The 25,000-nt window shown below is 50.5% G+C and overlaps 2 protein-coding genes across 3 annotated transcripts in view; both read left to right on the plus strand.

The window, feature by feature from the left end:
- Nucleotides 1–19,961, plus strand: part of abcc3 (ATP-binding cassette, sub-family C (CFTR/MRP), member 3) — a 47,184-nt gene extending 27,223 nt beyond the window's left edge. Inside the window, exons 16-31 of one of the 2 annotated variants that reach the window (XM_056576579.1) lie at nucleotides 19–145; nucleotides 981–1,157; nucleotides 2,100–2,267; nucleotides 3,644–3,824; nucleotides 4,926–5,034; nucleotides 5,799–5,958; nucleotides 6,432–6,639; nucleotides 9,231–9,544; nucleotides 11,671–11,870; nucleotides 12,732–12,858; nucleotides 13,256–13,357; nucleotides 13,864–14,010; nucleotides 16,477–16,635; nucleotides 17,464–17,630; nucleotides 18,386–18,580; nucleotides 19,036–19,961. In XM_056576579.1, the coding sequence (XP_056432554.1) occupies nucleotides 19–145; nucleotides 981–1,157; nucleotides 2,100–2,267; nucleotides 3,644–3,824; nucleotides 4,926–5,034; nucleotides 5,799–5,958; nucleotides 6,432–6,639; nucleotides 9,231–9,544; nucleotides 11,671–11,870; nucleotides 12,732–12,858; nucleotides 13,256–13,357; nucleotides 13,864–14,010; nucleotides 16,477–16,635; nucleotides 17,464–17,630; nucleotides 18,386–18,580; nucleotides 19,036–19,147 (2,653 nt within the window). In that variant the 3' untranslated portion in view covers nucleotides 19,148–19,961. Of the gene's footprint in view, nucleotides 1–18; nucleotides 146–980; nucleotides 1,158–2,099; nucleotides 2,268–3,643; nucleotides 3,825–4,925; nucleotides 5,035–5,798; nucleotides 5,959–6,431; nucleotides 6,640–7,527; nucleotides 7,839–9,230; nucleotides 9,545–11,670; nucleotides 11,871–12,731; nucleotides 12,859–13,255; nucleotides 13,358–13,863; nucleotides 14,011–16,476; nucleotides 16,636–17,463; nucleotides 17,631–18,385; nucleotides 18,581–19,035 lie in introns of both variants that reach the window. The other variant, XM_056576580.1, reaches the window with a different exon arrangement.
- A 3,177-nt stretch (nucleotides 19,962–23,138) lies between these two features.
- LOC130371495 (WAP, Kazal, immunoglobulin, Kunitz and NTR domain-containing protein 2-like) overlaps nucleotides 23,139–25,000 on the plus strand; it is a 3,281-nt gene continuing 1,419 nt past the window's right edge. Inside the window, exons 1-3 of the mRNA XM_056577284.1 lie at nucleotides 23,139–23,636; nucleotides 23,936–24,773; nucleotides 24,831–25,000. The exon at nucleotides 24,831–25,000 is cut by the window's right edge and continues 1,419 nt beyond it. Of these exons, the coding sequence (XP_056433259.1) occupies nucleotides 23,451–23,636; nucleotides 23,936–24,773; nucleotides 24,831–25,000 (1,194 nt within the window). The 5' untranslated portion in view covers nucleotides 23,139–23,450. The remainder of the gene's footprint in view (nucleotides 23,637–23,935; nucleotides 24,774–24,830) is intronic.

A 25,000-nucleotide genomic window follows, 5' to 3' on the forward strand; every position in this document is an offset into this window, starting at 1 on the left:
TCCTTCTGTGTGTCCCAGCATCAACATGCTGGTGCCCCAGGGCTCCCTGGTGGCTGTGGTCGGCCACGTGGGCTGCGGCAAGTCCTCCCTGATCTCCGCCCTGCTGGGGGAGATGGAGAAGATCGAGGGTGACGTGGCCGTGCGGGTAAGGACAGGCAGAGCTGCACTGACCTCATGCAACACGCTTCCATCGGCTGCCATTCAACAGATCGCTTTTGTCCTGTGGTAGAGAACATTGTGTACAAAGCAACATGCTATGAACACGTTAGACCAGTGGTTCCCAAACTTGTTCTACTAGTGTACCCTTTCTGAGATATTCCTTCATCTGAGCACCCCCTTCACCGGCACAACATATTTTTCTGAGAAAAAGTAAAAAATAAATAATAATCTGTTGGTATATATTTATTTTTTTATTTTTTATTCCGAGTACCCCCTGCAGTAGTCCAAAGTCACCCCCATTTGAGAACAGTTAGACGTCTGGGCCGTGTAAATGGAGCTGACCGCTACATGGAAACATGTGTGGCCCGTCCCGATTGTGTGACAACGTCGGGCACTTCCGACTACTATAGAGAACAGGTTTTGGATCGCCACGGTAGTCTAACGTGTTCATCAAAACCCACCTGTTCAGAGTTCACCTAGACTCTGCATAGCCATCCAGTCCCGCCCTCCCACTATTGCACGTCCTGGTACTTAAGTGATGCACTTACTGTATGTTGTATTTATTCATAGTATAATGTGTAGCCTCTGCATTAGCTATCTTACACTGCTGTATACAGGGCATGGGTTAACCTAGTGATGGTTAGTGCTTGGTACTTGGTTCTATGAACATCCTTACCGTTCTTACCGTATTGTTGTTTCACTTTCTTCTGACAAATGTACTTATTGTAAGTCGCTCATTGTAAGTCGCTATAAAAATGTAACGAGCTCCGCTGCAGAGTCGTTAAATTCCGCTGCTTCTCTCCGCCTCTTTCCCCCCCCAGGGCTCGGTGGCGTACGTACCCCAGCAGGCCTGGATCCAGAACGCCACCCTAAGGGACAACATCCTGTTCGGGAAGCCCTTCGCTGAGCAGAAGTACCACAGCGTGCTGGAGGCCTGCGCCCTGACCCCCGACCTGGAAGTGCTCCCCGGCGGCGACATGACGGAGATCGGGGAGAAGGTAGCCTGGGTGGGGGTGACGGTGGGAGGGCTGGGGGGGTGGGGGTGACGGTGGGAGGGCTGGGGGGGGGTGGGGGATGACGGTGGGAGGGCTGGAGGGGTTGGGGGTGATGGTGGGAGGACTGGGGAGGTTGAGGTGATGGTGGGAGGACTGGGGGGTTGAGGTCATGGTGGGAGGACTGCGGGGGTTGAGGTGATGGTGGGAGGACTGGGGGGGGTGGAGGTTATGGTGGGAGGACTGGGGGGGGTGGAGGTTATGGTGGGAGGCCTGGGGGTAGGACGTGGGTGTCCCCTTGGATCCAGCAGTCCTACTGTGTTAGAGCAGAAGTTCTGGGTGGAGATGAGACAGAGCCTGGCCAGGAACCGGAAATGGCCAGGGGTGGAGTCCAGCCTTGTTTCCTGTTTTGTTAAGTAGAAATACTGAAGAGAGAGAGTCTGAAGAATACTCTTTTACCCTGAGTGGAGGAATCCTTCCGAGGGAAATTTAATTGAAAGTGGCATTTTAGGTGTATTTCTACTGCCGGCCAGTCCACGCAGTGTTCATTCGTAACCTTTTTAGAACATTCTTTACAATTGACTTCTGCTGGCCGATCCCCCCTCACAGATCCCCCCCTCCAACATAATGATTGGTTGAATCAACAATGAGGCTGGAGAAAGTCGAACCCAGATTCAACCCATCACAGTGTGAGCGACTTAAACGGTGAAGAAATTTCAAAAAAGGTTTCAAATGAACACTGTGTGTGTGAGCCAGCAGTAGAAATCTGCTTTAAATTAAACTCCCCTCCTGAACATGATGAGTTTAATCGACTATGAAGCCAAAGAAAGTGAAACCCAGTGTGAAGCCCGTCTGCTGTCAGTATTCCCACGCAGAAAGTGCTAGTTTTCCTCCTGCATGTCTCTGAGGACCCCCCGGTCCCTGACTCTCTCTCCCGCTGCCCCCCAGGGCATCAATCTGTCGGGGGGCCAGAGGCAGAGGGTGAGCCTGGCCCGGTCGCTGTACAGCGACGCGGACGTCTACCTGCTGGACGACCCCCTCTCCGCCGTCGACGCCCACGTGGCCAAGCACATCTTCGACAACCTGATCGGGCCGGAGGGAGCGCTGAAGGGCAAGGTAGGAAGGGCACTCTCAAGGCTCCGAGCAAAACGCACACAAGACGCAATCTATCATTCAGGTGGGGGCTCTCTCCCTCTCTCTCTGGGTTAGTAGCATTACACAGGGGGTCTCTCTCTCTCTCTCTCTCTCTGTCTCTCTGTCTCTCTCTTTCTCTCTCTCTCTCTCTCTCTCTCTCTCTCTCTCTCTCTCTCTCTCTCTCGCTCTCTCTCTCTCTCTCTCTCTCTCTCTCTCTCTCTCTCTCCCCGTCTGTCTATCTATCTCTATCCTCGAAGCCATGCAAAAACATCAACTATCTAAATGTAACCTGATGAGGTTCACCTTTCACTTTTCAACCGTTTCACCTCGTCTTTCTGTGAGGAAGCTAGGATTAAACGAGAGGAACCTGTTGGACCGCATTCAGTCCAAGTAAGGAGAAGGTTGTTGTTCAGCTGCCGGGCATCAATCTATAGAACATGGATCAAAGTGGTGTCGGTACTGGATATCAAAGTGGTGTCGGTACTGGATATCAAAGTGGTGTCGGTACTGGATATCAAAGTGGTGTCGGTACTGGATATCAAAGTGGTGTCGGTACTGGATATCAAAGTGGAGTTGGTACTGGATATCAAAGTGCCGTTGGTACTGGATATCAAAGTGGTGTTGGTACTGGATATCAAAGTGGTGTTGGTACTGGATATCAAAGTGGTGTCGGTACTGGATATCAAAGTGGTGTTGGAACTGGATATCAAAGTGGTGTTGGTACTAGACCTAAAAAAAAAATGTGTTTGGTTCCGGTTTCCGACCGACCCTGTCAATTTATGTGCGACCCAAATTATTTTATGAGCTTTTTTTTTATTTATGCAAACTATAATTACGTTTTGGTACAGCACCTCTTCATTCTGTAGAAGGATGAGCGCATTTTATCGTTTTTAAATGAAAACAACCAACCTATCATTCGCTGCCGCTGGAAAAAATAAAATTAAAAAATAAACTAAATTCCCTAACTACCCATGACCTCAACTGACAACCAACAGGAACCAAACTTTTTTTTTTTTTAGGCCATATCAAAGTGGTGTTGGTACTGGATATCAAAGTGCTGTCGGTACTGGATATCAAAGTGGTGTACTGGATATCAAAGTGGTCTTGGTACTGGATATCAAAGTGGTGTCGGTACTGGATATCAAAGTGGAGTTGGTACTAGATATCAAAGTGGAGTTGGTACTGGATATCAAAGTGGAGTTGGTAGCGACAGAGCATTGAAAATGTTAAGCATTGAGGCATCTCATCAAGGACACAGTCAAGTCCACCTATGATGTTGGGACACGAGTATGAAGTTAAGAAAATCGAGACTCGTTACTTGATAACTTTCTTGTTTTTCTTCTTCTTCCTCTCTGAAGACCCGCCTACTGGTGACGCACGGCGTCAGCTTCCTGCCGCAGGTGGACAACATCCTGGTGATGGTGGACGGCCGCGTGACTGAGATGGGGTCCTACCAGGAGCTGCTGGACCAGAACGGGGCCTTCGCAGAGTTCCTCAGGAACTACGCCATTGAGGACGTCATCGAGGAAGAGGCCATAGGTAAACCGCCTCAGTCCTGTTCCTCTCTACTCCTCCTCAGTCCAGCTCCTCTGTCTACTCCACCTCAGTCCTGCTCCTCTCTACTCCTCTGTCTACTCCAACTCATTCCTGCTCCTCTGTCTATTTCATATTTTATCGGTTGTTCTTATTTATATTTGGTTGTCTTTCACTCTTGTATTTTACTGCCGTTGTTTTTTTCGGGTTGCGTCGAGAGAAGCACTTATTGCCGCTGTCACGTTAAAATTGTACCGGCCTACGTCATCAGTTGTTAACATCTTGACAACCTGCCGACAACATTCGGCTCATGTTTCCAAAAGACGAAATAACATATTACAGATAACGGATCGCTAGATAACACTTGTTTTTACTTTATATTTGTATTGTATTTAATTGTTTAATCGAGGCGATCGCGTCAAATGACGTAGGAATGTACAAGAACCTTCCTACGTCATTTGACACGATCGCCCGTTTCCCGGCAACAGACGATCGCGTCGTCTGTTGCTATTCGATTAAACAATTAAATACAATACAAATATAAAGTAAAAACAAGTTTTATCTAGCGATCCGTTATCTGTATTATGTTACTTCGTCTTTTGGAAACATGAGCCGAATGTTTTTTGCAACCTGCCCGGCAACAGACGATCGCGTCGTCTGTTGCCAGGCAGGTTGTCAAGATGTAAACAACTGATGTGACGTAGGCCGGTACAATTTTCGCCCCCGGTACAATTTTAACGTGACACCGCCTGAGCATTGTTTAACTCGGGCGGCATGTGGCTGAGGAGCTAGAGCGGGTTGGCTGGTGGTAACCGGAGGGTTGCTAGTTCGATCCCCGTCTCCTCCGAGTGTCGAGGTGTCCCTGAGCGAGACACCTCACCCTAACGGCTCCTGACGAGCCTGGCTGTGGCCTTGCGGGGTTGACACCGCCATCGGTGTGTGACTGTGTGCATGAATGGGTGAATGTGAGGTGATACTGTAAGGTGCTTTGAGTGGCCACTGGTAAGGAAAGCTCTGTATAAACGCAGTCCATTTAACTCCAGTTTCTTTTGAAGGCCTCTGCAGTGTAAACATTGCACACCGTGATAATCAAACTGTCTTCCACAGAGGACCTGATTGATGATGAGGAGCTGTTCCCCGACGACGCCCTTAGCAACCACACAGACATGGCGGACAATGAGCCGGTGGTGAACGAGACCAAGAGGCACTTCATCAGGTACCCCAAACGCACTGGGCACAGGTGGTCTTGCATACTTCCTGCAGCCATCATCATAATTTCTTCAACTTTATACAGTATGAGTTAAAAAGCGTTAACGAACCAGGGTCTAAGTCTAAATTAAAATGAGAATGTAAGAGCCTCAAATGAAAAAAATGTAGACATTTTGGCATCTAAAAGTCTAAAATGTGAGAGCTCTTTTACAGAGGCAGGCAGTGGAGCAGAACAGATTATTTCCCTCACTCAATAGCAGACTGATTGCTATGGCATCAAATTACTCTCAGATGATAGCACTCAAATCTTGCCTGCAGCACCTTAAAGACATCATCGTTTATCACCGGCCTGTTTATTACCGGGAAACCCCAGAAAGCGGGTTTATGTTGGGAGCAGCTGCGAGAGGCCTGGGGGGTTGGAGGGGAAGTCTGGCCTTTGAGTCGTACCAAACAAACATCTCCTGAGTAAACATGGAGGTACACCGGTCCAGGAGTGAAGCAGGGATCGGGGAAGGAGGGGAAGCGAGCGGAGGGAGATTATATTGGAATGCGGCCGATAACTCAACACCCCTCGTGAGTTAGACAGGAAAGCATGGGAGAGAGAGGGGAGGACATGCAGCAAATTACCACGGGCAGGCATCAAACCCTGGACCCTTCCTTAAGGACTGAGCCTTAACGGTGCGCACTCTACCCGCTCAGCCACCGGGCGTGCCCCATAACGTAGCTCTCAACCCGCCCTCTTTGACCTTGCGCTCCTCTTCCTCCACCCAGGCAGATCAGCGTCATCTCCGGGGACTCGGACAACTCCAAGACACGCCGGAGGCACCTGGCCTCGCAGCGGAAGTCCGGGGAGCCCCCGGCGGAGAAGAAGCCACGGCAGGCCCCCGGGTCGGAAAAGCTCATCCACGCGGAGACCTCCGAGACCGGCAGGGTACGTCCTCACAGGACAGAGAGCGCCCCCGAAGGCATTGTTACTCCCATGCCCTAGGGGGCGCTTTTGGGCACCTGTTCAGTGTCACATATAATTTATATTATATATATCGTTCCGGTGCTGGTGAATCAGAGTCAACGTCTCGACTTTTGTTCTTGTGTCAATCCGTTAGTAAAGGCCTAGTTTTGGTTCCACGTCAGCACTGAACCTGTTTTGGTTCTGCGTCGGGTTTACTTGAGTGGACCAATCACAGCCCTTGCTGCTGCGTTGCCTCAATGCAAGGTTGACATTTTTTAGGGAGGCGCACGTCAGGCCCTTGTGGTGGACACAAGGAGGGTCCGCAAGGACGTGACGGGTCCGCAAACCCCCTTGCGTTGCGTCAACGTGGAACCACAACTAAGCCTTTTGAAGTTGTCCTTATACAGTATTATGCAACAAACATAACACCCTTCATTCCCACTTGGTCCCTGTAGGTGAAGATGAAGGTGTTCATGGACTACGCCAAGGCGGTGGGCTTGGTGCTCTCCGTCATCATCTGCCTGCTCTATGGCTGCCAGAACGCCGCCGCCATCGGCGCCAACGTCTGGCTCAGCGACTGGACCAAGGACGCCAGCGCCAACCAGACCAGGGACGAGGTCAACATGAGGCTGGGGGTGTACGCCTCGCTGGGCATTGCCCAAGGTGAGATTCGCTCTGGAGACTCTCCCTGGAGACTCTGGTTGGTGACTCTGGTTGGAGTCTCCCTGGAGAATCTGGTTGGAGTCTCTCCCTTGAGACTTTCCCTGGAGACTCGCTGAAGACGGAGTTGAGTACAGAGTTGACCTTGTTCCTTAGTCGTTTTACGCAAAACCATTACTGGTTTATACCATGCAGCTCCAGCAGAGTTTTCTGCGTCAGATTTCCTGCATGCCTTTCAGATGTTTTGGCAATCAGGGGCTGCAACTGAAATGCTAACCCTTCGACAGCGGAAGGTTGTAAACACATCTTCTTGTTGTGTGAACCACGACAAGCAGCTCGTATGAGGTGATCGTCCGGGGTCCATGTGACGGTGAGCTAGCAACGGTAGTTGCTAGCTCCCCGTCACATGGAGCCTGGACTGAACGGCCTCGCAGCAGTGCAATGAAGGTTTAACAGAGGAAACACCTGCTGTATAGAGCAGGCACAGGAGTGAGAACAGCAGATGCAGGTGTAGCACAGAACGCTTGCTATGGATGTGCTCCACATACGTTATCACTGTGTTGTCCATTCACCCTTCTAATCGTACAGTCTGGAGCAGTTCTCTATTAACCGATTGAAGCTGCTTTCGCCGGGAGGCAGTCACCGTTTGCGTCCATCAGTTCGAAGCCCGCTGGAAAACTGAGGGATGTTCCTGATGGATGAGCAGGAACTGACTCTGTCCTCCTCTGTCGATTATAAGCACATGCAGAAAACTGTCGCAGTGTTCCTCTGACAGCCACAGCGCCCCCCCCCCCCGTCGGGGAAAGTGCTCCCGGTACGACCTGGCGGCTGAAAACGGCGCCCATATCCTCTTGTCCCGTTCCCCAAACTGCTCCTCCCTGTCCCCCTTAGGTCTCCTTGTCATGGTCTCCTCCTTCACCCTGGCCGTGGGCAACATCGGGGCGGCCAAGAAGCTGCACTATAACCTGCTGAACAACAAGTTTCACACGCCCCAGGCGTTCTTTGACACCACGCCGCTCGGCCGCTTGATCAACCGCTTCTCCAAGGACATTTACATCATCGACGAGGTGCTGCCCTCCACCGTGCTCATGTTCCTGGGCACCTTGTTCTCCTCCGTGTCCACCATGATCGTCATCGTCGCCAGCACGCCCATCTTCGCCGTGGTCATCGTGCCGCTGGCTTTCGTTTACGTCTTTGTCCAGGTACCCCCCCCACCCCCACACCCCCGCGCGCTCTCCCCCACCAGGGCAGGGCGGTGTCCGGGCACTGCTCGGAGGAGTGTGTGTCCGTGTGCATGCCGGTGTGTGTGTTTGTGTGCGTGTGTGTGTGTTTTGTATTGTGTGGCCGGAATGCGGCCGGAATGCTTGTCAGTCCCTCGCCCACCTCCTCTCTCTCTTCCTCCGTTCACCTGTTGAATGTGAGCATCCCTCCTTGGCTGTCTCTGGTGAACCTGTCTTCCCTCTCTCACGCACACACACACGCACACACTTTCTTCACCGCTGATATGCGCACACACATCTGACCGCAGCGTGTGTGAGCTCTCCTGCTCCTCCCTACGGATGACAATGATCCGTGTGGAGTTCACTCCTTTGCTGCAAATGTCGCGTTCTCGTTGGCCAGGACTCGGTCGCCCATTGGGGTGTGATGGTGAACAGGTTAGGGTCTGGGCGGTGTTGTTGTTGTGGATTTGTTGTCTTCTGGATCGCAGCCGAATGCCTGCGCCTCTCAACCTTCCCAGAGATCTCTGGAGGAACGGGAACGGGAAGGTGTCTGTAGTAGTGAGTAGTGGTGAGTGAAGAACGCCTCCTCAGAGTAGCTCTGCTCCCCTCTAGTGTCAGAGCAGTGGAAGTGCGCTCTCGCCTGGGCATGCATGTGGATGCAGCGGCTGATCAAACCTGTGCTTTTCTGCCTGCATAAGCTGGGTGTTCTCCTTAAAGCATACCTTTAACCCCCACCCACCTTTCTCCTCCTCCTCACCTCCTCCTCCTCATCACCCCCTTCCTAATCACTTCTCACCTTCTCCTCGCCTCATTACCCCCCTGCTCCTCCTCACCCCACCCCCCGCTCCTCCTTACTCTCCTCCTTACCCTTTACCTAACCATCACCCTCCTCCCTCCTCCTCACACTCCCCCATATCACCTCCTCCTTCCCCTCACCTTGAACCTCCACCTCAACCTCATTTTCATCATCATCATCATCATCATCATCATCATCATCATCATCATCGTCGTCATCCTCCCCCTCATCCTCCTCCGCCTCCTCCTCCTCCTCCTCCCGCTCCTCCTCCTCCCCACCTCCTCCTCCTCCCGCTCCTCCTCCCGCTCCTCCTCCCGCTCCTTCTCCTGCTCCTCCTGCTCCTCCTCATCCTGCTCCTCCTCTACCTTCCGCTTCTCCTCCACCTCCACCTCCTCCTCCTCCTCCTCCTCCTCCTCCTCCTCATCCTCCTTCTCCTCTACCTTCTGCTCCTCATCATCATCATCATCATCATCATCCTCCCGCTGCTCCTCCTCCTCCTCCTCCTCCTCATCATCATCCTCCTCCTGCTCCTCCTCCTCCTCCCGCTCCTCCTCCTCTTCCTCCTCCTCCTCCTCCAGGTGTGTTTTTGATGGTGAACTCCCTGCTGGGCAAGGCGTACTGCATGCTGCGTGCGGCGCAGCTAACCCACGAGGGCATGCTGCAGCGCGTGCTGCGCGCCCCCCAGGGCTTCTTCGAGCGCACGCCCACCGGCCGCATCCTCAACCGCTTCAGCAAGGACGTGGACACCATAGACACGGCCATCCCCGACAACATAGACATATGGATGCGCACCTTCTGGTTCACGCTCAACGTGCTGCTGGTGTGCTCGGTGCTCACGCCCATGTTCATGGTGGGGGTGGCGCCCCTGCTGCTCTTCTATTGGTGGGTCCAGGTAAACAAGGAGACCGCCCCGCGCCCCCCTGCCTGTCCGAACGTCGTCTGAGAGCTCTGTGGATGGCTGGCGGTAGTCTGTTGTCCGGTTTGGTTCTGCTGTCGTTTTGTGCCGCTGTGTGTGCGTGGTTAGCGAGACGTTAGCGCGACGTTAGCGAGACGTTAGCGCGACTTTAGCGCAACGTTAGCGCAACGTTAGCGCAACGTTAGCCAGGACGCGACGGGCCTGTGACGATAGTAGGCGGGACATTATTTAGTGGCCTGCATGGACGGTTGTTCCTTTAAGAGCCCTACCCAGAGTACACACTATTTAACACACGCAGGTATATTGATAAATATATTGAAACAGATGAAGACTCTCCCCCCTCCCTGGTTTCCGTGTGGTCGTCAAAGGAACAGCCGTCCAGCGGTGGTAGCTAGCTAGTGTTGATCGAGGGTTTCCCGTGGATGTGTGCCTATTAACAGTCGACGTCTGCTAGACGTTCACTCACCTCGGTTGGATTATTTAGGAGCCTGGCTGATGTTTGGTTTCTGGGGCCTGCAACACAATTTGGAAGTCAAAGCTGACACGATGTTCAACATCTGCTGATCAAACATTAAGTCGTGGAGGAGGAAGACCCCAAACTGAGTACAGGAGTCGGGCTCCGTGATCACTCAACGCATCCTGAGCCTCCTCAGAGAACGACAGAAAAGCACAAACACCGGTTCTCCATCTGTCCTCAAGGTGGCGTAGTTTGCATGATAAATAACTAACAGCCGCTCGCCCCCCGAGACAAATCAGTCCAGGTGCAAAACCTATCTTCATCCTGTGTTTGTGATAAATTGTTAACACCTTTTTTGTGTGCGTGTGTGTGCGTACGTTCACGTGCGCCGTCCTTTTTCGAACTAACCCGGGCGCCATATCCCACACACAACACACGCCATCCGCCTCAACCAATCACATGCTCTGATCTCATCTCTCCCTCCCGCCTTTCCGAGCTTTGTGTGCATGTGTAACATCCTCCGAGCTCCCCCGTCTCCTGGGACCCCAGCGGGGGGGCTCTGAGCCCGGGCCCCTGAGCCTGGGGCCAGGGGCCTCCTGCCTTCTGTTGGGTTTGTGGGGTTATGGTCGGGCTGCACCATTATGACAGCGCGACCATTATGACGCCGTTATGAGGCAGCCCGACCATTATGACACCGTTATGAGACAGCCCGACCATTATGACACCGTTATGAGACAGCCCGACCATTATGACACCGTTATGAGACCATTATGCCCGACCATTATGACACCGTTATGAGACCATTATGCCCGACCATTATGACACCGTTATGAGACCATTATGCCCGACCATTATGACACCATTATGAGACAGCCCGACCATTATGCCCGACCATTCTGACACCGTTATGACATTATGACAAGGCGGCGTAATAATCAAGGCTTTTGACTGGTTTATACATTTAAAAAACACCTTAGGCTTTCTTCTTCATCTTGCCATGGATTACAAAACTATGCAAGCACTGAATATATTGATGCACAATATAGTTATGTGTTATCATTTTGACTCCCACAGGTTAAAAATGATACCCCTGAGAATGGTATAAGTATCTCATACTGAGTATGATCAGGCTATGATATGAAGACTCTCTATCTCGATCATAGTCCCTGTCTCCAAAACACTCCTGGTGTTTGTTTGATGGCAGCGTTGCTATGGCGTCTGTTGAGGCTTCAGGTGTTTGTTTCAACATTGGCCTCGCCGCTGTGCATGTGCACATGTTTGCATGTGTGCATGTGTCTATGTGCGTCTCGTTGTTTTGTCTCAATGTGTAGGTGTGTGTGTGTGTGTGTGTGTGTGTGTGTGTGTGTGTGTGTGTGTGTGTGTGTGTGTGTGTGTGTGTGTGTGTGTGTGTGTGTGTGTGTGTGTGTGTGTGTGTGTGTGCGTGCGTGCGTGCGTGCGCGCGCGCGTGCGTGCGTGCGAAAGCAAGCATCAACATTTCAGTTTCCATCCAATTCAAAACGTACAGCTCTACCCGCGTTACAGTCTGCCCTAACGCTGTGTCTGTCCCCGCCTCTCGTCCAATCACACTGACGCCCGCCCCCTCGTCGACCTCCTCCTGCTCCTCCTGCTCGGTGACGCCCCCTAGAGGTTCTACGTGGCCACGTCGCGCCAGCTGAAGCGGCTGGAGTCGGTGAGCCGCTCGCCCATCTACTCCCACTTCTCGGAGACCATCACGGGCGCCAGCGTCATCCGCGCCTACGGCAAGGACAGCGCCTTCGTACGCATGAGCGACACGCGCGTGGACGACAACCAGAAGAGCTACTACCCCGGCATCGTGGCCAACAGGTGAGAGATCAAATAAAGATCCATACATAATATAGATCTATACATAATATATATCTATGCATGGGGTGGACGACAACCAGAAGAGTCACTACCTATTATTAAAAAAAATAGATATTTAGACACTTACCTGTATCTATATATATCTATTCATGGTTTTTATTTAGAAATAGAGATATTTAGACACTTTCCTACACCTCTAGATAGGTTTATATATCTATATATCTATCTTTAAATCTATTCTTGAAGCCTCAAACTAATATGGGTTGTGTTAGGAGCATTCTTTACCAGTTGAGCTGAACAACCTATCTCTCTCTCTCACTCACTCATTCCCTCTCACTCACTCACTCACTCACTCACTCACCAACTCTCTCACTCTCTCTCACTCACTCACTCACTCACCAACTCTCTCTCACTCACTCACTCACTCACTCACTCACTCACTCACTCACTCACTCACTCACTCACTCACTCACCAACTCTCTCTCACTCACTCACTCACTCACTCACTCACTCACTCACTCACTCACTCACTCACTCACTCACTCACTCACTCACTCACTCACTCACTCACTCACCAACTCTCTCTCACTCACTCACTCACTCACTCACTCACTCACTCACTCACTCACTCACTCACTCACTCACTCACTCACTCACTCACTCACTCACTCACTCACTCACTCACTCACTCACTCACTCACTCACTCACTCACTCACTCACTCTCGGACTACTTTCATAAGACATTCCCTTAGAACCAGGGTCTAGACAGGCTGACTTGGCACACATAAGGCAGCACAGGCATTTGAACCTGTGCTCATCCAGACCCTGCAGCCGTGTTCTCACCGTCCGTCTGTCCCCAGGTGGCTGGGCGTCCGCATCGAGTTCATCGGGAACTGCATCGTGCTGTTCGCCGCGCTCTTCGCCGTCATCGGGAAGGAGAAGCTGAACCCGGGCCTGGTGGGGCTCTCGGTGTCCTACGCCCTGCAGGTATGAACACCACCCCGACTTGCACCCTCTGGGGACTGCACCCACTGAACGTCGATCGTCCAATCACAGGGCCCAACGCTCGCTGCAAGACAGGCTAATTTGCATAAAGTTCCCTGAAGTACAACCTCGGTCCCTCTCCTTTAAAAGGCGAGCATTGTAAATATGGGCCTTTTATTGTGAAGGCGACCAACGTGTCCCGCTCTTATTGTGAAGACGACAAACATTTTCCGCCCTTATTTTGAAGGCGACCAACGAGTCCCTCTTTTACTGTGAAGGTGACCAACGTGTCCCGCTCTTATTGTGAAGGCGACCAACGTGTCCCTCTTATTATGAAGGCGACCAACATGTTACGCTCTTATTGTGAAGGTGACCAACGTGTTACGCTCTTATTGTGAAGGTGACCATGACGCTGAACTGGATGGTGCGCATGACGTCCGACCTGGAGAGCAACATCGTGGCCGTGGAGCGTGTCAAGGAGTACTCCGAGACCAAGACTGAGGTACAAGGCCTTCTGCTGACGCAGTGTGTGTGCATGTGTGTGTGCGTGCGCATGTGTGTGTGCGTGCTTGTGTGCGCGCGTGCGTGCGTGCACAGCATCTGTTGTTGTTTGTGTTCAGGAGGAGAATGTGCTTTGCCAGAATAACAGAGCTCAAAAACAACAACAGCAGCAGAGCTGCCAGCTCATAAGGGAACACACAGCAGTCCTAAAGTATTACCAGATCATAAAGGTTATAATGCCTCTTGCTCTCTGTGTGGGGCCCTTGTACTGCAGAGAGGAAATGAGGCCTTTGTACTGTAGACTCAGCGTTTTAACACCAGAAGGACTACAATTCATACATGTATATCATATAGATATATTTATATGTATATATTTATATCACACTCACTCACTCAATTCCTCACACTCACTCACTCACTCACTCACTCACTCACTCACTCACTCACTCACTCCCTCCCTCCCTCCCTCCCTCCCTCCCTCCCTCCCTCCCGGTCTGGACCCCGCAGGCGCCCTGGGTGGTGGAGGACAAACGGCCTCCCTCAGATTGGCCGCCGCAGGGCAACGTGGAGTTCCGGGACTACAGCGTCCGGTACCGCGAGGGTCTGGACCTGGTGCTGAAGAACCTCACGCTGAGCGTCCAGGGCGGCGAGAAGGTGAGGCCCGGCGCTCAGGGACACGCCACTGGTCCACTGACACCACAACGGTGGTCGAATCCCCGCCCAAAGGCACTGGGCTCAATGCCCAGTGTCTGCAGCCTCCTTGACCCTGTCTTCCTGTCTAACCCCTACCTGCTCCTTAGTGACCTGTCTTACTGTCTAACCCCGACCTGCTCCTTAGTGACCTGTCTTACTGTCTAACCCCTACCTGCTCCTTAGTGACCTGTCTTACTGTCTAACCCCTACCTGCTCCTTAGTGACCTGTCTTACTGTCTAACCCCTACCTGCTCCTTAGTGACCTGTCTTACTGTCTAACCCCGACCTGCTCCTTAGTGACCTGTCTTCCTGTCTAACCCCTACCTGCTCCTTAGTGACCTGTCTTCCTGTCTAACCCCTACCTGCTCCTTAGTGACCTGTCTTACTGTCTAACCCCTACCTGCTCCTTAGTGACCTGTCTTACTGTCTAACCCCTACCTGCTCCTTAGTGACCTGTCTTACTGTCTAACCCCTACCTGCTCCTTAGTGACCTGTCTTACTGTCTAACCCCTACCTGCTCCTTAGTGACCTGTCTTACTGTCTAACCCCTACCTGCTCCTTAGTGACCTGTCTTACTGTCTAACCCCTACCTGCTCCTTAGTGACCTGTCTTACTGTCTAACCCCTACCTGCTCCTTAGTGACCTGTCTTCCTGTCTAACCCCTACCTGCTCCTTAGTGACCTGTCTTACTGTCTAACCCCTACCTGCTCCTTAGTGACCTGTCTTACTGTCTAACCCCTACCTGCTCCTTAGTGACCTGTCTCCCTGTCTAACCCCTACCTGCTCCTTAGTGACCTGTCTTACTGTCTAACCCTACCTGCTCCTTAGTGACCTGTCTTACTGTCTAACCCTACCTGCTCCTTAGTGACCTGTCTTACTGTCTAACCCCTACCTGCCCCTTAAAGACCTGTCTCTGTACTGTCTAACCCCTACCTGCCCCTTAAAGACCTGTCTCTGTACTGTTTAATCCCTACCTGCTCCTTAATGACCTGTCTCTGTACTGTCTAACCCCTACCTCCTCCTTAATGACCTGTCTCTGTACTGTCTAACCCCTACCTGCCCCTTAATGACCTGTCTCTGTACTGTCTAACCCCTACCTGCCCCTTAATGACCTGTCTCTGTACTGTCTAACCCCTACCTGCTCCCTAATGACCTGTCTCTGTACTGTCTAACCCCTACCTGCTCCTTAGTGACCTGTCTTACTGTCTAACCCCTACCTGCCCCTTAAAGACATGTCTCTGTACTGTCTAACCCCTACCTGCTCCTTAGTGACCTGTCTCTGTACTGTCTAACCCCTACCTCCTCCTTAGTGACCTGTCTCTGTACTGTTTAATCCCTACCTGCTCCTTAATGACCTGTCTCTGTACTGTCTAACCCCTACCTGCTCCTTAATGTTCTGTCTCTGTACTGTCTAACCCCTACCTCCTCCTTAATGACCTGTCTCTGTACTGTCTTGCCCCTTCATGCTTTTTAAGGGAGCAGGAGGCAATATTTCTGTAAAATAATTTAATCAAAATTATCAAATTACTCCTTATACACCATCTGTGAATCATATTATCTGCCAAAATAATATTCAAGATTCAAGATTATTTATCATCATCATTTACGAGGACAAGGCTCTCAATTTTTTTCGAGAGCATTATGGCTTGGTTTCTTTCTGTATTTTTTCTGCTCGGTGTTTTGAACCTCCTATGAATCTTAATACTGCTCCTCTATTGACCTGTTTTCAGATTCAGTGTCAGTGGCTTTAGGTAAAAACATCTGTTGAATGCAGAATATATATTGCTGAATAGATAATGTACTGTTGAACGGTCAAAGCAGCCATTGTTATTAAGGCTTGCACAGACATAACAACATACAGTAAACAAGAGTCTTGATTTCAGAAGCTCCTTCTGAAAGGTCTTTAGTGTCCGGTAATGTTCTGGTAACGTAGTTAACCACAGTAAGGATCATCCTCCTTCTCCTTTGCCAATGGGAACCTGCCAAGCTGCTAATAATATATCACCTCAACGTCCACAGTGTATAATATTAGGCGTGCACAAACGGATTAAGATGCGTGGAAGTGTCTATCAAAGGGCTTTATCCCCTGAGTGTCTGGTCCTCAAGCAGGGGGTTAGAGGAGGGGAACTCAAACTCACAACCAAGTCACCCCCACACATCTGTCAACCTCATTAGAGTGTGTGTGTGTGTGTGGTTGTGTGTGCCCATGTGTGTGCGTGTGTGTCTTTGCGTACGTGTTTGTGTGTGTGCGTGTCTGTGTGCGGTTGTGTGTGTCTGTATGTGTCAATGGTTGTGTGCGCATGTATGTGTGTGTGCGTGTCTGTGTGCGTGTGTGTGTGTGTGCGTGTGTGTGTGTGTGTGTGTGTGTGTGTGTGTGTGTGTGTGTGTGTGTGTGCGTGTGCGTGTGCGTGTGTGTGTGTGTGACAGGTGGGGATCGTGGGCCGGACCGGCGCGGGGAAGTCCTCCATGACGCTGTGCCTCTTCCGGCTGCTGGAGGCGGCGGGCGGGGAGATCACCATCGACGGAGTGAAGATCTCCGAGATCGGCCTCCACGACCTACGCTCCAAACTCACCATCATCCCCCAGGTATGATCCCTATCTAGACACGAACGTTAACATTAACTTTAACATTAACGTTTATATTGACGTTAACATATCATCACCCTCTTAAAGTAATGGCCTAAGTCACTTTTTTGCCAAAAATGATTTTTTCTTGCCTAAATCAGCTCTTTGGGATGCTTGCCACCTCTGGTATAATCCCCAACATCCTCAGTTGAACAGATCCTGTGATCCTACCCTTTTAGTGTAATGGCCCATGTCAATAGTGTGAATTAGTCCAATTTATTTTGCCTAAGTCACTAGACAGAGTGAGCGTTTCAAGATGGCGGCCGCTTCCAAAATAAAGAAAGTCTACCAAGCTAGTGAAGTTATTGCCATAACTCTGTTCAGTTTTTTCTGTTTTTTGAACAACTTGAAAATATGACTAAGGCCATTACTTTAAGAGGGTGACGATATTCATTGAGGGAATTTAGCAGACGCTTTCAACCAAAGCGACTCACAATCAGTACATTGAGGAAAGAGAAACAACACTATATCTCTGTCGGTACAGTAAGGATGTTCATATAACCAGGTGTCAAGCACTAACAAGTGTAAACGATAAAGAAATACTAAATACAATTTCAAGAGGTTTTTCATATGCATCGTTGAAGAAAAAGGAAAAAAATACATTCTTCTAATTGCATTTTATTTAGTTTGACTTTACTTCTTTATGTATAACAATATAACCTTCTATGAATTAGAAAATATAAAATCCTGTCAAAGGTTGTATTCGGTCCCTGTAATTTGACAGGGGTTTTCTTTTGTGACGTAAAAAGTGTGAAGGATTTTGCAGTTGACCGTTTTGTTGACCTCCAGGAACCGGTTCTGTTCTCGGGGACCCTGAGGATGAACCTTGACCCCTTCGACTCGTACAGCGACGAGGACCTCTGGAAGGCTCTGGAACATTCCCATCTCCACAAGTTCGTGACCAACGCGCCGGCCAAGCTGGAGATGGAGTGTGCTGAGGGGGGCGAGAACCTCAGGTAATACCCCCACCGCAGGGCTTCTGGACCGGGGATCATCCCCACTCTATGGGCGGATTATGGTTCCACGTTCCCGCAACGCGAGGGCGTTTACAGACCCCATACGTCCTTGCGGACCCTCCTTGCGTCCAACGCAAGGCCCTGACGTGCGCCTCGCCAAAATTGTAACCTTTTTTGCGAGGCGCAAGGGCTGTGATTGGTCCACTCACTAAAACCCGATGCAGAACCAAAACAGGTTCACGACTGCGTAGTCCTTGCGTTGCGTCGATGTGGAACCATAATCAGGCCTTAAAACTTTGAACACTCATCGTGCTCTGAAGCTCATGCGACAAAGAGGAGAACATAGGGGTTATTAAAGGGTTCTGTTGTGAGGCAGAGGTACTGGATCTTCTGTTCCTGTTTTTGTTGCATTAGGCTAGCTACATTGGGATAGTTACATTGGACTCGACCGTCTACTGTCTGCTGTAATGTTATATGTAAAGAAGATGAATAATCCAAAGGTTCTGTGTGTTTGTCTGTGTGTGCGTCTCTGTGTCTGTTTATATGTGTGCATGTTGGTCTGTGTGAGTTTGTCTTTATACGTGTCTGCGTGCCTGTGTGTGTATGTCTGTGTCTGTGTGTGTGCATCTGTGTGTTTGTGTGTGTGCGTGTATGTGTGAACGTGCGTGTCTGTGACTGTGTGTCTGTCTGTGTGTGTGTGTGTGTGTGTGTGTGTGTGTGTGTGTGTGTGTGTGTGTGTGTGTGTGTGTGTGCAGCGTGGGCCAGAGGCAGCTGGTGTGTCTGGCGCGCGCGCTGCTGAGGAAGACGAGGATCCTGATCCTGGACGAGGCCACGGCCGCCATCGACCTGGAGACGGACGACCTCATCCAGTCTACCATCAGGACGCAGTTCGAGGACTGCACCGTGTTCACCATCGCCCACCGACTCAACACCATCATGGACTACACCAGGTAGACCCCGCCGCCCACGGGGGAACACCAGGTGGGCGGCGGGTGTTCCCCCAGGGGTCGGAACCCAATAGTACCCCACTATTATTTTTTTAATGAGACTTGCAATTTTATTTCAAACCGAAGCACTTTTTTTTTTTTAATGTATTTCTTACGCCCTTATTTTGAAAGGGGCCGCTCAGGCTGTGCTGGCTAACTTACTCACACTCGCTTTTTATTCTTCCCCTCTCCCTCTCCCTTCCACTCTCCCTCTCCCTTCCACTCTCCCTCTCCCATTCTCTTCCCTATCTCCATCTCGCTTCTCCCTTCCCCTCCCTTCCCTCTCCCCTCCCTCTCCCTCTTCCTCTCCCTCTCCATCTAACTCTTCTTCTCTCCCTCTCTCTTCCCCTCTCCCTCTCCCTTTCCCTCTCTCTCCCCCTCTCCCTCTCCCTCTCCCTTCCCTCTCTCCCTCTCCACAGAGTGCTGGTTCTGGACAAGGGAGAGATCTCTGAGTTCGACACCCCCAGCCAGCTGCTGTCCCAGAAGGGCGTGTTCTACGCCATGGCCAAAGACGCAGGCCTGGTGCAGTAGCGCCCCCTGTCTGTCAGCGACAACACAGCGCCGCCTGGAGGGAGCGTGGTGTAGCTCCGTCAGGGACCCCCACGCAGACGGCGGAGCCGCCATTGCCTCCCGTCTCCCTGGAGAATAGGTTCAGTCCTGAGGATCACTGGCGCTGTCAAACCTTCTGGTTTGTGTTTGATCCAGAGAGACTTCAGGAACGTTCTGACCACAGATCACACGTCAGACAGTGCCTCCTGAGTCGGACGTAAACACACTCTGACCAAAGCTGAGGGCGCTGGTTGGGTCGTGCATCGCGTCGCTCATCTGTTGTTTGTGATTTAAGGAAGCCATTTATAAAAGAGGAAAGTAGGTTCTCTGCATTTTACTGCTTGACACAAGTCTGGAATTTAGTGCCTTCTGGCTAGGGAGAACAACTTCTGAATGTAAACGTTTTTTAAAACACTTGTCCAGAGCATATATATATATATATTGATGTATAAATATATAAATATATATATGTATTCTTACACATGCAAAGGAACATGTTTTTTTATTTTATTTGTACTCAACAACCTAGCAATACTGTGCCACTGTCCTTTCCAGAACTTTTTCCAGAGAGGCCGTCGCCTGCTTAAAGGGCCGGCGGCCCAACCTATTTTTGTACTGTATTTTTATTTAAGCTACTCTTAAAGGTTTTCTTTTCTAGGGAAGATTGTTCGGCTACATGTGTGATTTGTTTCTGAGGCACCGCAGTAAAATGGAAAGGAAAAAATAACTTGAATTGTGTGCTACCAAAATATGGACGTATGTTATTGCCTTTATTAAAAATATACATAAATGATAACTTGTTAAAAAAAAACCTTTCTTTGCACCTACTGTTACCCTTATGCAGAAATTCTCTTCAGGCATGACGGATTTCATTTCACCAGGATTTAGGAACACGATTATAGCTTCCAAACCAACCTTTTTGATTTCTCGACTGAGAGGAGAGGTCTGCCTTCCCTTCCCAGGAACTCCCACGGAGACCGAATGCCTTAAGCACATAAATGATTCCGAGCAGCTGTCCTGACACATTCAATCGACTATTGAAAAGGCTTCATCCATTGTCTTATGGGACACACACACACAGACCCACACAGAGACACACACACCTAATCTCAACTGACAGGTCAGAATTCTGCCAAAAATATGGTTATGATCTTTCTGGAAATTAAACTCATTCCACTGTTGGTCACTTTTGTGGAGCTGTGTGGGAGAGTCCATCTCTACCGTCTTAAATCTACATTTACATTTAGGGTGTTTAGCAGACGTTTTCATCCAAAGCTTACAATAAACCTTTGTCAGAAGAAAGAAAAACAACAATATATCTGTCGGTACAGTAAGTATGTTCATTGAACCAAGTGCCAAGCACCAACAAACAATAGGTTAACCCATTCCCCGTACACAACAAAGATAGCTGGATAAGATGCTACATGATGCTAAGTCCATATTAATTATCCTGTCTCGGAGAGTCCATCTCCACTCTACTAGTAGATATTAATTTAGTTTCTTAATGAAACAAAGGGTGCAGTGATGAAGGTGGTTTCACACCACTTCAATCACCATCACCCTGAGATTTCCATCAATCCAGAAACTAAATCAGAAATTTCTAACATCAGCACAAACTTTTCTTAGATGTATATTCCGTCTTGCAGGAATCCTGAAAGCTGGATAAATTCTGACCCAGAGACGATACGAGAGATTAATCTGATGCTGGGGGTTCAGTTAGAATTCATTTGTGTTCTCCAAGCAAAGTTTGAAACCTCAAATAACCCTGACTCCTTTAATGTTTTCTGTTAAATTGGTTCGGTACGGTGCTCTCCATTTCAAACCCATGTCTGTTGTACCTTCCCACAAATATTCTAACTTTCGTAGCCTCAATATGCATCTCATTGCCACAGTAGCTTTGAAAGTTATGAGTGGGAATGAAAATGAAATGTCTCACTAATCAATGTCATCAGTGTGTGTGTGTGTGTGTGTGTGTGTGTGTGTGTGTGTGTGTGTGTGTGTGTGTGTGTGTGTGTGTGTGAGAGAGAGAGAGAGGGCACCTGAGGTGAGGTAAGTAATGGAGTCTGATGAAAATTTGAATGAATGAGAATCTTTTAAGTGCAATACACAGACATATTACCTATCACTTCAAGGTTATGCACACACACACACACACACACACACACACACACACACACATACACACACACACACACACACACACACACACACACACACACACACACACACACACACACACACACACAAGGCCACACACACACACACACACACACACACACACACACACACACACACACACACACACACACACACACACACACACACACACACACACACATCAAACCCACACCCACAAACACCCACACACACGTCCACACAGACCCACACAAACACACACACTCACACACACACACACACACACACACACACACACACACACACACACACACACACACACACACACACACACACACACACACACACACACACACACACACACACACACACACACACACACACACACACACACTAGCTTCCCTTGTCCTGAGATGACCCGGTGAGAAAGCCAAAAGAAACTAGAACAGACGGTACAGTACCTACAGCACGTTTTGGGTTCACTGCCCAGCCTCTCTGCATCGTAAGTCCGTCTGCGTTCCTCTCCTCAGTTCACCTTCTCCGGCTCTGCCGCAGGGCCTGGGATAAGACCGGTGTTCTGATTGTTATACACAAAGCTCTGGCTCCGTGTACCACAGGGAACACACTGTAGGGTAACTGGGCTTAAACATAGTTCATCCTACAGCGCGTTTAGTCACCAGCATTAAGCAGCTCTGAGAGGGATATAGACATAGCCTAAATAGAGTGTAGACATTCCGACATTTAAAAGTCCACGCTAAGATGTATTTAGAGGGCTAATCCGGAAGGCGACACAAAGACATGCACTGTAAATCAAAGGTATGTAGCCTGTAAATTAAGGTTAAATCCGGTCGGGATGGTGGTCACATGTTGCACAATGAAAATAACATTTCTGAGGGCGGAAAATGGCCAATGACTGCAAAGCATCTGGAGTTAATAAAGTGACTTCAAGTTAATGAAGAGAAAATTAGCAATGTAGATGCAACTCTTTTGATATAGCATTCAGATAACATTAAACTACATGTTTAATGTGCTGCCATTCTGAGTCCGCAACACAGTTTAATTGCTTGATTGCTCTTTTTTTTTAACAAGCGAACGATAAGAAGAAGACATCTAGAACATCTGACTTTAAACTGATTATTTGGTATTCAAGACATTCCTTTGTTCTTCGCTCATTTACCTTACTGAGGCTGGCACTTTTATCCGATTAAACCTGAGAAACGAATTCTTGAAACTTTATTTGAATAGTATTTTCATTCCTTATTAGTTAATAGCGCTCATTCAAAAAAGCACTGGATTTAATACCTTGTGGTTTATGCTTCAATATTCTGATGTGGAGTAGGGATTTGATAATATGATAATTTGTTTCCTTATTCAGAATTGTGTGAAATAATAATTGTAATCACAATAATCATACTAATAATTCATAATAAAAATATAGATAAATATATATAATTTATTTGAAATGGTTAGTTATTTAGTGAATTAAAATGAAGTAATCTTTGACGCCCTATTCATATACAATTCAGTCCATCAGTTGAACCGATTGAACCTAATTCAAAGAATTTCCCATGCATTAAAAAAATAGTCGCTCCACCTATCCAATAATATTCCCTAACTTCAGATCAATAAACAGCCGCTCTGTTCCAGCGAGCGCTTGAGGGGCCGCAACAGAGTCTCCACCAGCAGCAACGTGCTGACGCCCAGCCGCCAGGGAAGGGTTAATAATCCCTTTAGCAGGCAGGTGCCCCGCTGTGAGCCCCGAGCGCATCAAAGTACCTCAAAAGTTCTTTCAACAACTCCAAGGCGATCCATAACTGTCATTACCAGTTAGGATACCTGGCCAGCTATGTTAGCAGTGGTTCTGCATTGGGCGCTTGGAGATCTTTCCTTTTTTTCCTTTACTCACGCAAAGTATAAATAGGAGAATCCCTGTTGTAGTTGAAATTAAGTGATCAACCGAAGGGGAGCGACGGACCTCCATCTGCCCCATCGGAGCTCTTGGTTCCCAAGGCGGACACGTGATGCGTCTTGATGCTGGTTGTCTGATTAAACCCATACATCTGGCTTACATCTCCGACCATTAACCGCTGGGTCCGAGCCGGTGAGTCAGAGCGTTTCTCCACTCGCTGCGTTCAGCCTCACGCTGGCCATGTGGTGGATGCTGTTCCCTCGGTGGATATGGTTCTTGGCGTACCTTTGCGCGTGGATGGACCCCCACGCCACAGCGATGCCTCGTGCAGCCCCTTCACATGCCGGCATCTGCCCCAACGAGATGAACCCCAACCTCTGGGTGGACGCGATGAGCACTTGCACCCGAGAGTGTGAACACGATCAGGTACGTTCATTACGCGCTAATTGTGGCTTAATTACGCATACCATTACGCATACCTTTACGCATACCATTTCGCGTGTTTTCCGACCTCAGCCCTCGGATAAACGGCTGATTATCCAATTTGCAAAATGAGAACATTGTTTTAAATTTTTTTTTTTTTTTATGTCAAACATTATCTTTTGTCTCTATCAACGTCCTCATTTTATTCACGCTCGGTCTGCAGAACATGACTTTCACCCGTCCACTCGGTCCGCCTGAAGTGCCTCCATTCAGACGTCTGCATCATGTCTCTGCTCCTCCAGGCGTGCGAGAGCTTCGAGAGGTGCTGCTCCAACGTGTGCGGCACCCGGAGCTGCGTGGCGGCGCGTCACGTCGACGCCAACAAGGGCCCCGTGGGCGCCCCCCAGGGGCCCACCTGCGCCGGCTCCACCTGCCCCCAGCAGGGCTCCACCTGTGACATCTGGGACGGCCAGCCGGTGTGCCGCTGCCTGGACCGCTGCGAGCGCGAGCCGCTGTTCACCTGCGCCTCCGACGGCATGACGTACTACAACCTGTGCTACATGGACGCCGAGGCCTGCTCCAAGGGCATCAGCCTCTCCGTGGTCACCTGCCGCTTCCACCTCACCTGGCCCAGCACCAGCCCCTCGCTGGCCCCCCGCACCACGCTGAGGCCCACCACCGCCACCCTGCCCGCCACCACGGCCCCGCCCGCCCCCCCCGCCCGGCCCCAGCCGCCCGTGCTGCTCAGCAGCCCCGTGCACCAGGCGGTGGGCGTCGGCGACACGGCCAGCTTCCTGTGCGACGTGGGGGGGCGGCCGCGGCCCGCCATCACCTGGGAGAGGCGGCGGGACCCGGTGGGGGGGGCCGGCGCCGAGCGCGTCCCGCTGGGACCCAACACCGTGCGGGGCAACATGGTGGTCACCAACATCGGACAGCTGGTCGTCTACAACTCCCAGCCGGGGGACTCGGGGGTGTACACCTGCACGGCGGAGAGCCCCCTGGGCTCGGTGGCGGCCAACCACACCCTCACCGTGCTGCTCAGCGAGCCCCACGCCGCCGCCGCTGCCGCCGCCGCCGAGAACGTTAGCCGCTGTCTGCCCGAGGCCTGCGTCAGGCCCCCCGGGGCCCCTGGGAACAGCAGTGGTGGGGACGGGGGTGGGGGTGGGGGCGCTGATGGTGCTGAGGGTGGAGCTGGAGGCGGTGCGTTGGACTGCGGGGGCGACCAGGTGGAAGTCGTCTGGTACTACGAGCCCGCCAGCAACAGCTGCCTCTCCCTGACCTCCTGCCCCAGCGGAGGCCCCAGCGAGGGCTCCAGCCCGCCCCAGGGGCCCCGGGTGTTCCAGAGCTTCGAGGAGTGCATGCGGTGC

The sequence above is a fragment of the Gadus chalcogrammus genome, chromosome 18 (assembly GCF_026213295.1).
Source record: "Gadus chalcogrammus isolate NIFS_2021 chromosome 18, NIFS_Gcha_1.0, whole genome shotgun sequence".
NCBI lineage: Eukaryota > Metazoa > Chordata > Actinopteri > Gadiformes > Gadidae > Gadus > Gadus chalcogrammus.